The sequence below is a fragment of the Corvus brachyrhynchos genome, unplaced genomic scaffold, assembly GCF_000691975.1.
Source record: "Corvus brachyrhynchos isolate BGI_N302 unplaced genomic scaffold, ASM69197v1 scaffold279, whole genome shotgun sequence".
NCBI classification, from domain to species: domain Eukaryota; kingdom Metazoa; phylum Chordata; class Aves; order Passeriformes; family Corvidae; genus Corvus; species Corvus brachyrhynchos.
The window spans coordinates 6,377,699-6,390,597 of record NW_008246060.1 but is presented as its reverse complement, the minus strand read 5'-3'; the positions used below and the strand labels follow the sequence as shown (position 1 = coordinate 6,390,597).

The window sequence follows — 12,899 nt, the reverse complement described above, 5'->3', positions numbered from 1 at the left end:
AATTAATTTCTTGCCTTTTACCCCTAGACCTAGAAAAGACAGAGGGGGGAGGCTTCATTCAAAGGAGATCCATTAATGTAATAATAGTGAAGCCAGAGATTAAAGCTGATAGGCTTTGTGGGGAGTTTTGTATGGCGCTTAACTACATTAACACTGGGTTTTTCTCCTCCTCAAAAGTGCTAAAACTTAGATACACTCAAAATTCACTGGAAACCAAGCAACTACAGTACTGGCCACTGCTTCTTTGCCCTTTTCCAGCTATCCTGAAGGCAGATGGACATCACGTTATTCAGGAAGTGGTAACAGACTGGAATGCTGTAAACCTGGTGGTTGATAGGGAGATTGTATTTCATTGTAACATCCATGACCTGGATTTTGGTAACTCCTGAGTTTTATTTATTGCGGTGTCTCCAAAAGGACTTGCATTTTGAAACGAGTGCTTCCTAAGGCATAAACAGTCCAGGTTCCATCAACATTTACACTTTTAAGCTCTGTACTGCTTTATATTCAAGGCAGTTGGAAAGGCACAGTCAGGAACAGAGAATGGCTTGGGAGTTAAGGCCATGCTTGGGAGAGCACTGTCCCAGGCCATCCCACATGCACCAGCATGCAACAACAAGAAAACCTGCTAAGTTTTGGTCCACAGAGGTATTAGGGCTTCCCTCTGCTTTCAAAATATAAATTTTTATTTTGTTTGAGCCTTAAGTTTCTTTGCTGTTTTTTGGTGTGGGGTTTTTTTGTCTTCCCCTCCTCTTCTCCAGCAAGACATAGGTAATACCATTTCAAAGTTGCCTTGCAGAGAGTAATTTTGTCATCATTTCTTTGCTGCGGGTGAGACCAGGAGTTTGGGGCTTAAGTTTTTTCATCTCCTTCTCCCTTTCCTTCTTTTCAACAGCCTCTCTAGGACTGGAGACAGTTGTTAAGAAAAAGCAGCAAACTGACCAAGGACAATGGATTTTCCAGCACCACAGCCCAGCTGGTTTGAATCTTCCTGAAAGCAAGGCAGACAGATCAGAAACTGGGAGGTTCCAGTTGGAAATTTGCAACAAAAGACTGATTCCTTGTTCCAATCCTAGACTTATGCTGGACAGTGAAGTACTGGCTGTCAGGCCTTGCTGCTGCCTGCAGAATGGCCTGCACTGCTGCATCCACGCCTTGCTCTGTTTCAACTCCAGATCAAGGCTGAATCCATCTCCGATTACAGAGTTAACCACAGCAGAGCCAAGCTCTGTCCAAGCACTGTGAGGAAGAACACAAAGGACTATAGGTGTTGGAGTAAGAAGTAGAAATGTAAAAGGTAAATACATTTACTTGCATTTATTTTCTAAGTTGTGGTTTTCTCCCTTAGGAGGTAATGGCAAGTTAGATCCACGTTGTGAAGAAGCCAGAAAAGCAGTGTTAAATGCTTAACAATTTACAAGGACACTTTCCCTTTAATCTTGAGTTTCTGTCAGGCAATTTACTTGCATCACAAAGATATTACCAATTGGTTCTTTACACTTCTAGGTCTCTTAATGAAGGGGATAATATTGTTATATCCCCATGTCAACCAAATAAGAATATAGCGCCTTTTCCAGAACCAGTCAGATGTTACTACCCTGGATATCGCAAATATGTGTAGAACTGACTTGTATATAGTTTTAATAATTTGAATTTAGTTAAAAGAAGAGTAAAACTCCTGGGTATCTTTCATTCTTTCAACTCTATAAAGTTTCCTATGTAAAAGATACTTTCAAAGTCATTCATAGTTGATAATACTTATTTTTATAGTTATACCAGTTGTGCTCTTCTCTTGGCGACAAACATCTCAGAGAATGTTTGTACATCCCTAGGGAATCCAAAAGTAGAGAGAAAGAAGTTGGCATAGCCATAAGGACAGGACTGAAACTGACTGGGTGTTATCACAACTGATATTCCAGGTACCCCAAAAATAATTAGACTAAGAGGCTTCATTTATGCTCCTTATTTGTCAACATACACTCAACTTCAATGTAATTTTAAAAACAATTTACACTTAGGCAAATTCAACAGCTTGCAAATAATCATATGCCAGAATGCTGGTACCCTGAGAAAGATTCAGTTTGGCCCATAATTAGTTATGAAAGAAGGAAGTGTTAATCTTTGCATACTAACAGAGGGGTTTGAGCCAAGAAACACAAGGATTTGCTGAGGCCCAGGAGCACCAGGAAGCAAAGCTGCAGTTTCCAGCAGGGCTGCAGGAGGGCAGGCTGCCCAGCATAAAACCAAAACCCAAAGAGAACCTGTCAGTCAGTATCTTCTACCAGCTGAAATCTGCAGCGAGACAGCAAACCACATTTACAATACCCTGATCCAACACAAAAGCGTGTCAAAATAACACTATCACTATGTCCAGATTCAGTCCCCTTCCCTAGAGGTGACAGAGGCATTAAACCAATATTCTTTAGTAAGAAAAGCAATAGTCAAAGTTGAGCAAAGTAGGAATTCTACTGTCCCTGTAGAAGACTGAAACATTTCTGCGTTCTACAACTCTGATAAAACAAGATTAGAAAGTGGGAGCATCCAGACTGAGCTGGATTGAGAAGATCAATACAATTAAGTTTGGCACAGCTGGCCAGGAGCACTTTTTGCAGCAAGCATTCACACAGACAGTAAACTGGGTTTTCAGCACCTGCCCTGGACAGCAGAAGTTTGTGGACACCTTGCTGTCACCCTGACCCTCCCTGCCACTACTGAGCAGGTTGTCCTGCCCATAACCCAGCTCCAGTGCAGCTGCCAGCACAGGCAGGGCTTTCTCAAACCCACCTGCTGCATTTGTCACTGGGACACCAACAAATGGCTTCCTGCTCTGGCAGTAAATTGTTTATTGGTCTCTTAGGTAAATGCAAATTAATTAGACTAAATTAGTCTAAATAATGCTAGTTCTGGGCAGGATTTACTCCCAAAAATAGCAAACTAAACTCCCCAGATCTCCTGAGCATGGAAAGCTGTGAACATTACTGGAAACACTGCAAGGAGATAAGCTCATTAGTGTGACTAGTCTTGGGGTAGATTTTTTTGTTTTATTTTGGTTTTTTGTTGAGTGGATTAATTTTGCTCTATTTGGTGCCCTCTTTAACAACACTTTGAGAACATTTCTGACATACCTCCAAGTTAAAATAACAGCAGTTTTGCAGGGAAATATTAAGCCTTAATAGATCAACATGTTTAGCTGGAGTAAATACAAACAAGCTTTGAGGAACACAAAACTGCAGATTTGAAACAGCAAGCTTTCAAGACAAGCGTGAGTTGAGGGTAACTGCTCTGACTTTGCTTTAGAGTAATACTATGACCAAATTGTGAGCATGAGACAAAAAGTCAGCTGCACCTAAAAGAGATCTCATAGTTCCACATAAAGAGAACTCAACTCCCATTACTATGTATTGGTTACATAAGGAAGAAATAAATACAGATTTGTAGTAGCCCTTCCAGTCTGGTACCTGTCCCCCAAACAGTACCTGCAGTTAGGTTCCACAGCACTAGCAGGCAGCTGGATAGGCACTACAGTAGCCACTTGGACAAAGGCATGTAAATTTTTTATAATTAATACCCACTTTTTTCCCCCCTCAAATTCTTCCTCATTTTTAAGGGGATTATCTGCCCTGTAGATAATCATGGCCATTTGAAAACTGAATTTAGCCTCCAAGTCTTCTCTACAGCGACTTTCAGACAGACCATTGTGATAAAGTCAAATCAGGAAGAAGCAAGCAGCCGCAGCAAATTATTCCAGTAGTAACACCAACTAAATTGCTGTGCAGCTTTTATGGTTTGACTAATTGTCTCATTAAGGCACATTTCTGATCACTGAAATGGATCTCAAGTATTATTAATCACTGAAAAAACTGTACCACTAAGAGCCTCTCTCCCTCCTATCCTTGGCACTCTTTGCAATGGAAAAGGCTCCCAGGTTCCTGTTGATTGGAGCCCCGCCGCTGCACAGTTGGCAGTCAAACGGTACTAATGGCACAATAACCCAATATAACTAAAATAGTTATGTCTTTCACAGTAACAATCTCTTATAACATGATTAAGCTCCATCATGTGCATTTCCTCGTGTTTTGCAAATGGCTCAGGAAAATCTGACAATTTTTCCAGTAATTTCTTCAAAAGGAGAGGGAAAATATACATAAAATACATTAGCTATCAAGAAACAAATTAAAAACATTCAAAAAATTTTTTGAAAAAGATTAAAACAACTGCAGCAAGTATGGACTGCACAGCAGCACGGTTGTGTGGCACCCAGTCCACTCCCCCCTTGCAGAACACACCTCCAAAGACTGAGTTTGTCAGTTATTCGCAGGCACTTCAGTGAACCTTAGTTAGGAGCTGGCTTGCCCTGGGCTACCTCTGGAACTGATGGAGAGAGGCACCTCCACAAAGCAGTTCAGATCTCTACAGCCTGTAGCATCTCTGGGCTCCTAATCTTGGTACTCTTTATTGGTGTTTGGTTTCAAACAATATTAGGAAAGATGAGGCTTCTTCCTCATATAAGGAGCACATTTAAAAAAGAGCAAATTGGCATTATCCAAGTCACCACTCTTCATGCTCAACAAACAGGAGGACTTTGGCCATCACTCCCAGTGGCTGCACAAGCCGTACACTGCAGCAGGACAGTTGCCCTTACAAGGGGAAGCCTCCAGGTGTTTATACCATACATTATCATATTAAAGACAGCAGACACTTAATTTCCAAGGAGGTAATTTTCAGAAGCCTAATTCAAAAGTGGCACAGCTATTGCTGCAAGACATACGTACTTTCATGGTTACCAGCTTGATCAAGGGGAAAATAAAAGGCCACAAAGGCCTGGGAGCTCTTCTGTGGAGACAGAAGTGGTGCATGGGAAGGAAATTACAACAGTAATCCTCAGTATAGGCTCCTTCAAGTGAGAGAGAAGATGCATCACTAATTTGAAATTAATTTTAAATTGATATGAAATGCAGCTGTTTGCTTGCTACAGCTTTCAGTTTTGCAAGGCAGTTTTAAGAAAAGACAAGAGTTGTCCTGCACCAACACACAGGCACTTTTCAGGCACATAAATAGTTGCTCACATATAGGTGTATATGCAAATGTGCCCGCTGAGGTCATATGAAGTATAGCCAGAAACATTGCAAACAAGTGGTCTTTATTGTAGGCTTTGGAATTAATTCTGGAGAACAGAATGTGGCTACGGAGATCTCCTTCCCTTTGGGCTTTGTTACAGGGACAGGTACCACAAAGTTGAAATCTGCATAAATATATTGAGCTTATGAGCTGTGCAATATTGTGCTCACTATGACAAAATAATATTTTACTGATAAGTCTAATGAGGGACCTCAGCATTGTGATAAAGGCCTAATGAAATAAAAATGGAAGTAACAAAAATAATCACACTTCATATAGCATGTCCCTAATTTTTTAATGTACATAAATATCAGAACAGTAATGCTGAAAAGAAGGAAAAATACCAGATTTTTTTTTTCTGGCAGTCTCTTCAGAAGCTATTTATGAGCAGTCATAAACTGACATGAACATTCAGATATATTTTCCTGAAGCCTGTAGAGTTTTGTCCAAGCAAAAGCCTTAGAATATGTGTGTGTAAATAAATTAAAGACTGTCTGGTTTATGATGAGAAGGGTGTATTGTGATATAAATATTGCAGACCACATTAAATAAACATGGTCACATATGACCAGGTATCTATTAAATGAGCACATCACAGGAGAAGTTGATTATCTAAGAGTGTAACTAGGAACTGTTTAGAATCACTGGAGATTAAGTTGCTTTATTTCTGTTTATCTTTCCTTCTGAATAGGCAGTAGGTTGTTGCAAGGAAGAGTCCCTAAGCAACACAGAGCTTCAGTTCTTCATCAACTCCAAGATGACAGTTTTGTCAACACCAGTTTGAAGTCAGGATAAGCCAAAAATTTTACTCAATGTAATTTTGTGCAAAATGGGTTGGTAAAAACCAGTATTTTAAGATGTAAAAGAGCAAAATATTTACAGATACCTTATGCTGTTCAGGGGAAAGAGGAAAACTTAAATGCTCAGTATATATTTGTTGCACATACTGCAGCCTAAAAAAAGTATATAACGACTTCTTCAAAACTGATTTGTAATGTCAGCAGCTAGTATCCTGAGAGTAACATACAACTTTACCATAATAATAGGATTTTTCTAGACTTGACAAGTTATTGTGTTTCAGTCCACATGCAAAAACATCAGTGTTGATGGAATTTGATTTTGCTTGGGCCGTGAAACTCACAAAGAAAACTGTCCACTATTCATCCTATACAATTCAACCAACATTGCAAACACGGACTAACTGAGGATATGTTTGGGCAAACTGCTGTAGCACAAAGAGCAACTGATGAAGGAGGATTTAATCACATAAAATTATTGAAAGCAAGATGAAGCCAATCCCCTTAAATTACTTAAGTACTGCTTAAACTCTGTAATTAACATATAGTAATAAATATTTCATCTTTAACAAGCCTACTGGGAGCAGTTTGTTAAACATTTATTTCTGGTCACGGTAAATTATGTACAGTCATTTTGTCATGTTCTATATTAGACAATTTTATTTTAGCCTCTTTATTTTACCCCCAGCAGTGGATATGCTCATTTGGGGAAATATAATCGTTCCTCTAATGTGTATGAAACATACTCTTCCTTCATATGTCTTTTGCCTTTTACTAATTAACTTTGCCCTTGCAAAGTCCTGGCCAGCACACAGTGGCTGCTCATATTTACTTCCCAGCCTTTCCTGTGGAACTGACTCACTCCAGATAGAGGAGCCTTAGTGGGAACCCCAGCAAGACTACCCAGGGCATCACTGCAGAGTTAACCTCACAGCCTGGGCGAGGTCACTTAGGGACAGCAGAGAGAAGAACCAGGTCTCCTCTACAGCACAGCCAAGCCCCGAACACAGGGTGCAAGTGGTGTGTTTTCAGGCAGCTTCTAGCACTGATCTGCACTTTTCCTTCAGCCTGGGTAGCATCACAGGTGCATGGGGAATTCTGTGGGAGCACTAAACATCACTGCCCTTCAACCAAGTCTGTGTGCAGACAGCTGTTATTCCACTGCAGGTGGAATTCCAAGCGAAATGCAGTCACTCAAACCAGTACTGAAACAAACCCATTACAGGGATACTCTAACCACCCAAGGAAAATAACTGAGACCCAAGCTAAGCACTCATGCAGACCTCCTCCTCTTGTGGCAGGCTCCTCTCCTGAAGGGGAGGGGAATTTAACATTGGCTGTGTATGACATGGCCAGAAAGTGTCTATGTGCTCGTTTATAAGAGTAGCAGTGAATTTATGGGCTATTGAACAGCAAGTAAAGATTTCTGAAATTATATTTCAGGGTTTCACACAGCATCTTTAGTGATGACTATAACTGTTTTCCTCTCTAAACAAATTAGATTTCCATTTGCCATTAATGACCGAATCACTTAAGTATCACAAAGGAACTGCCTGGCGTGCTTATTAATAATTGAAAACTTTGAGGAAATCCGTGAAACATTTTAAATCAAAGCTAATAATTCTCTAAAATATTTTTCCTGAATAATTACTCCTTTTGTTCTTTTATTCCTTTTGGATAATAGGCTACATTTTAAATAACAGCATTAAAAAAACCTGAAATAACAGTTAAGAGGTATCTAAAACCAGAAGTGGTTTCAATGTTAAAAAGCATGAATTAGAAAAGAAAAAAATATTCCTGTTTCCTTCTAGCAAGTATGTTGAATCCCTATTTTAGACTGCATGCTGTTTCCTGATATCTTACACCAATGATTAAGAAAATGTACCCACTTAATCTCTGTCCTTGTTCTGCATAAAAATGAAGAAAAACTTTCAATTATCTTTTTAATCAGTAGAATCCATGAAATCAAGACTCCTGTTGCTACACAACTGGACTTTGCAGAACTACTAAAAAGCCAAAAGCAACAAAGAATAAAAAACCCCACAAAACTTTCTTATCAGTGCCAATAGGAATCTTGAATGCCTTCTGCCATTTTGTAGTTATTCTACTCAGTAACCTTTACTACTCAAGAACAAAGGCAGAAAGGTATGTGCAAAATTACTCACAGCTGCCAAGATTTTTTTGGTGTCTAAAATGGCGCATTTTCATCAGCACAAGAAGGTTGTATGACAGGTGCTGACCAAAGCTCCAAGACCTGCAATCTTGTCCACAAGACATGGAAAGAGGGAGAAGCAGAGGTTCAGTGTCTGTCCATCCCAGCAGGTCTCACCTGGAGATGATGGCTGCAGTCTGGAAAAAGCTGGGTCATTCTACACCTCTCCCGAGGGAAGAATAATTAGCTTAAGTGTTTGCTTTATTGAGTTTTTTCAAACAGAACAAAATGTATTTCTTTACCACCCAAAGGTCCCCCTACTTTTTCCAAACCAGCCTCACTGCACTCACAATGCAAGTGGCAGTATTTTATAGCCCGAGCAGCTTTCACCACTGGCTCACCTCAGAAATCCACAGCCATGCCAAGTTCTTTACTCTAGGCCTTACAGTCCTCAGCAGCTCTGACAACAATTCACAGAACAATGTTCCCTTCACCCCAGGGGCAGGACAAGACATCCTTACCCAGTTCCCAGTCTCTTACCTACCCGCAGAAAGTCCAAGTATCTGGGAGCCTGAGGCCTCCTTTCACTCCTGAGCCTTTCCCAGCAGCCGTCCGAGGCCTTGTTCCCCGCACCTTAACTCTGTAACTCCCTCCTGCTGCGGAAATGGCAGTGATGCTAAAAGGGCCCACAGAGGGCACGGCCACAGCCCTCCATTCTAGGAAAAGACGGTGAAGTGCTTGAGGTGTTACGGGGACAACAACAAATTAGAGAGAGATGGGCCAGCTGTGGCCAAAACCTGGGCTATAACCCCCACAGCTCACAGGCCAGTCCTATCAGCCATAATTAATTATCCCCTGCTGGGCTGCTTGTTAGCCTGGCAGGGGCCCTGATGCCCCTCATCGCATCCCAGAGCCCTGCACCAACCTGAGGAGCTGCCTATAAAATCAAAGCATTCTGAATTCACTGAACCAATATAAAAGAGAACACTGGACTTTTTTCTTCCATCTTTGACCAGACTTGTTAAGTTTACAAATGTATTCTATCTGCGTTTTGGGCTGTTCTGGCTTTTTGTGATTATTGAGTGTGTCTCTATTTCATGTTTTAAACAATGTCATCAATGCCAACAGCAATTAAAAGGAGATACACATATACATATAAAATATATATATAGATACATGTATGTGTGAAAGCATAGAGTAGAGGTTCCCAAGCTTTCATTTTGTTGTTATTATTAGCAGCAGTGGGTATTCTCATCTCTGTATCAGAGACAGCACATCTGCTGGTTGTACACCCAGCTAAGAGCTACCCAGAGCTCTTGGAACAGCAGCCAGAGAGTCTAGCAAGGGATACTTAAACCAAAACAAAACGAAACAGACAACACCCCCCAAGGCACACACTTTCATCTACTCAGTTCAAACAATGCACACACATTCCTGTTTTTTGCCTAGTCTCACACATTAATTTTTATCTCCTGGAACAAACAGAATGGTTTCTTTTCTGGAGAACAGGTTACTCCTCTGCTCTAGCACAGACTCCAACTGTACCATGGGCAGAGCAAAGGTTTCCACCAAGCACACTCCTGCTGTCAGTGCAGCTTATCAGAAATGAAGAACAGTGACAGAAGCTAAGACTTGCTGCTGTGGGCATGCACAGTATGGTGTGTCCCCAAGTAGATGAAGTCAGTTCACTCTCACATTTGCTGTTTCTTCCAAGTTGCAAAGCTGTCATTTGAATTTCAATGCCGACTTTTTTCAGAAGAAATACTTCAGTCCTTTTCAAACATTCTACAAAGATTAATGACTTAGAATGTTTAGAAATTAGATGTTAATTCCAGTCTAGTTTCAGTGTTCTAAAAACTCTCCTTGAAATAAAAACGCATTCACATGTTATTTCAAAAAATTAGCAAATAATAAACAAAGTGTTCTAATATAACCTCAATGTTATTGTCAATTTTGACTCAATGGTTTTGAATAATTATCTTTTTCTAGTTCATATGCTGTCTCTCTCACTACTTCTATATTTAAATAAGCCACCATTGAGGAAACAAACAGAAAACAGAAAAACGAGCTGTCCTAGCACTCTTACAAATGGGTTGTTAATGTCCCCACTCAAAGGAGAAATTGTCAAAAAGAAAAGCCATAACAGAGAATTTTCTTCTTACGCACTTTTATTTTATTGGGGTTTTTTACATCTTTGATAGAATTTTTATGCAACTATTATGCCACAATCTATGATACACAATGAGAGTGGAAATCTGTCATTTACCATTTATATTTCTATGTTAATTTTGTTTTCTACTTCTGCATATACTGTGGCATAAGTGCATTTATCATATTTCATGCAGCACTGACTGCCTTATGCAAACTGAGGATACAATAAACAGAGTATATTTTAGCTGCACTCAATTCTTGCTACAGAAACAAGCATTCATAAAAGCATTAAAATACTTCAGGGGATGGTTACTCTCTATCAGCTTAATGTTTTGAGCTATAGAAAGGGATAGGAGACAATATTTGTGGCTGTCAACTGCAGTACTTTCCAAGTTCATTAGGTTTTCAAAGACTGAATTAGCTTAAATGCTTAAGTGAGAGAAAAAGCCCAGGGCAACCAGTCTGATTTAAAAGGATGCTACAGAGTTTCACAAACATTAGACTCCGTTCAGTTCTGGATGCCATGGTAAGTACCTTACCACGTCAATTCTACGCTCTGACAGAAGGATTGTTTCTTCACCATCATGGTGTATCTGAGCCAAATAAAACGACAATATAAGGCACACAGGCCTTTTTGGAAACCTGCCTGGGTATGTAGTACCTGATCGTAGCTAAAAGTTATTAATTACAACTTTTTATTTTGATGAGACAAGAAGCTTTCCAGCATCACCCGACTCTTTGAATCAGACATAAGCTGCCATGCTTTGTTATGTCACAGTCCATACAGCAGCAGCAGGGCAAAAGGTACTCCCAGAGCAAAAGCATGTCCAAGGAGCATGCTCAGGACAGGCAAGTGGAGATGGGGTGAAGTCTCATCTCTCTGTTTTTCAGTCACTTCTTATGCTGTCTCCAGGTGGCTGCTCAGCACATCCAGCCTGACCCTCCCTCAGGGCACTGCTGGGGCACAGGGCTTTGTGCAGCTGCTTACAGCTCCCTGCTCCAGCACACGCATGGCCATTCCTCTGTACCCCACTGACACTGCTCACCTCACCATTCCCTCTGCCAGCCAGCACAAAGATGGCAAAAAGTCTCCTGCCACTACATAGGTTAGCGCTGCAGAAACCTGCAGTCACAATGTCCACTCAGAGCCAGGTTCTCCTGGGGCAGAGGGAACAGGACTTCTTATATCAAGAGGGGAGAGGAAAGCTGGGCTCACCTGCCTTCTAGCACTGTGGAGAAAGCACAAGCAATGGTTCTCAGACCATCCTGCCGTGCAGTGCCTCCCCAGAAGCCAAGCATTACCTCTCAGGAAGAGAAACAGCCACTGCTGCTCTCTCCCCTCCAGCATCTCCTGTTCAGCCCCATGACACAGAGCAGCTCTTGAGGTGGCTCACTATTATGTCCAAACTGAAAGTACATAGCAATTGATACCCTAAATTGACAAATAAACATAAGGGACCAAAAATAACCATTACTACTTGTGCAAAATCACAGCATGTGCTTTTGGTAAATCAGCAGCTGTTGCTTGCCCACCTTCCTTTAAAAAAGGGTGAGTAAATCAGGAATAGCCACTTCAGAGCTGAATTTTTATCAGCAAGGAGCTGTGAGGTAGGGAATAGCACTGGAGAAAGCTGAGAACCCACTGCTTGTTGCAAAAACAGAGATTTCTCATCCAAACAAAATCTTGTAATGGTCAAAGAACAGCAGATCTTAGTGGTATGGTAAGGGAAGAGTGTTCATCCAAAACAAGGATGTTTACAGGACCCCACAATTCCCTAATACCACACAGCATCAAAGCAGGCAGCCCAGCACCTTACTTTTGAAGTCGTTTGATGCTGAATTCTCCTCGTGATCACCCACTGCTCTGTCAGCTGTGGTCTCATGTACACTTCTTCCCTCCTCAGCTATCCCCAAACAACCTTTTCCTGGCCCCTTTTACTTCTGCCCTCCCTGATCTCATATCTAAGTGGTTCACATTACTTACTGTTATCCCCCAGTTGAACAACTTTGTAATGTGACTCCCTATTTCCAGTCTCCTCCTCACATCTCCACGTTACCTCACCATCTCCTTCCAACAAACACTTCTGGCACATTTCTCTACCAAAACCATCTACCAACTCTGCTTTTCAGTTTCATCACTCTTCTCTGATATATAGACAGAAGTAAGTAATTTATTTTCCTTGTGTGCATAACTATGGTGCAGTCCATGCCTGCTCTACTTACTTACAGTACTTAGACAGTGCCCATAGACTGAGATATGAGCCTCACCAAGCCAGACATTGCATCTTAGGATAGAATAAGCTTCTTGTGTCAAAGACATCCCAATTTAAATAGACAAGTGACAGAAAATGGTAGAAGGTAAGTTGGAATTGTTTTCTCCTTATAAACTGGGGAGCAAGGTACACAGTAATGAAGTCAGCTGCTGGATCCTTTTATTTGGTAAAGCAAAAATACATAATTTCCAGTATTCTCCCCACTTTCCTTTTGGATGCAGTGTTTTAAGAGACTACCAGTCAGAGACAGGTCAGTAGCCTGCAGTTAGAATGTCTTTCCCTCAAAGGCCTCCAGGTTGAAAGCTGTATCCAAGAATCTTCGGAGTGACACCAGATGCATGTTCTTGTTGCCTGTGGCAGCTGCAGCAGCAGGCTCTCGGCCAACATACCTGCATGACAAAAAGAATT

The 12,899-nt window shown here is 41.0% G+C and overlaps 2 protein-coding genes across 2 annotated transcripts in view; one reads left to right on the top strand and one right to left on the bottom strand.

The window, feature by feature from the left end:
* On the top strand, positions 1 to 1,410 carry CUNH10orf53 (chromosome unknown C10orf53 homolog). The gene is made up of 2 exons (XM_008642882.2): positions 1 to 378; positions 1,349 to 1,410. Exons 1-2 carry the CDS (start codon positions 132 to 134, stop codon positions 1,408 to 1,410), a joined length of 309 nt encoding a protein of 102 aa, XP_008641104.1. The 5' UTR covers positions 1 to 131.
* An 8,948-nt stretch (positions 1,411 to 10,358) lies between these two features.
* OGDHL (oxoglutarate dehydrogenase-like) overlaps positions 10,359 to 12,899 on the bottom strand; it is a 50,283-nt gene continuing 47,742 nt past the window's right edge. The window contains exon 23 of the mRNA XM_008642798.2: positions 10,359 to 12,880. Coding sequence (XP_008641020.1) covers positions 12,757 to 12,880 — 124 coding nt within the window. The 3' untranslated portion in view covers positions 10,359 to 12,756. The remainder of the gene's footprint in view (positions 12,881 to 12,899) is intronic.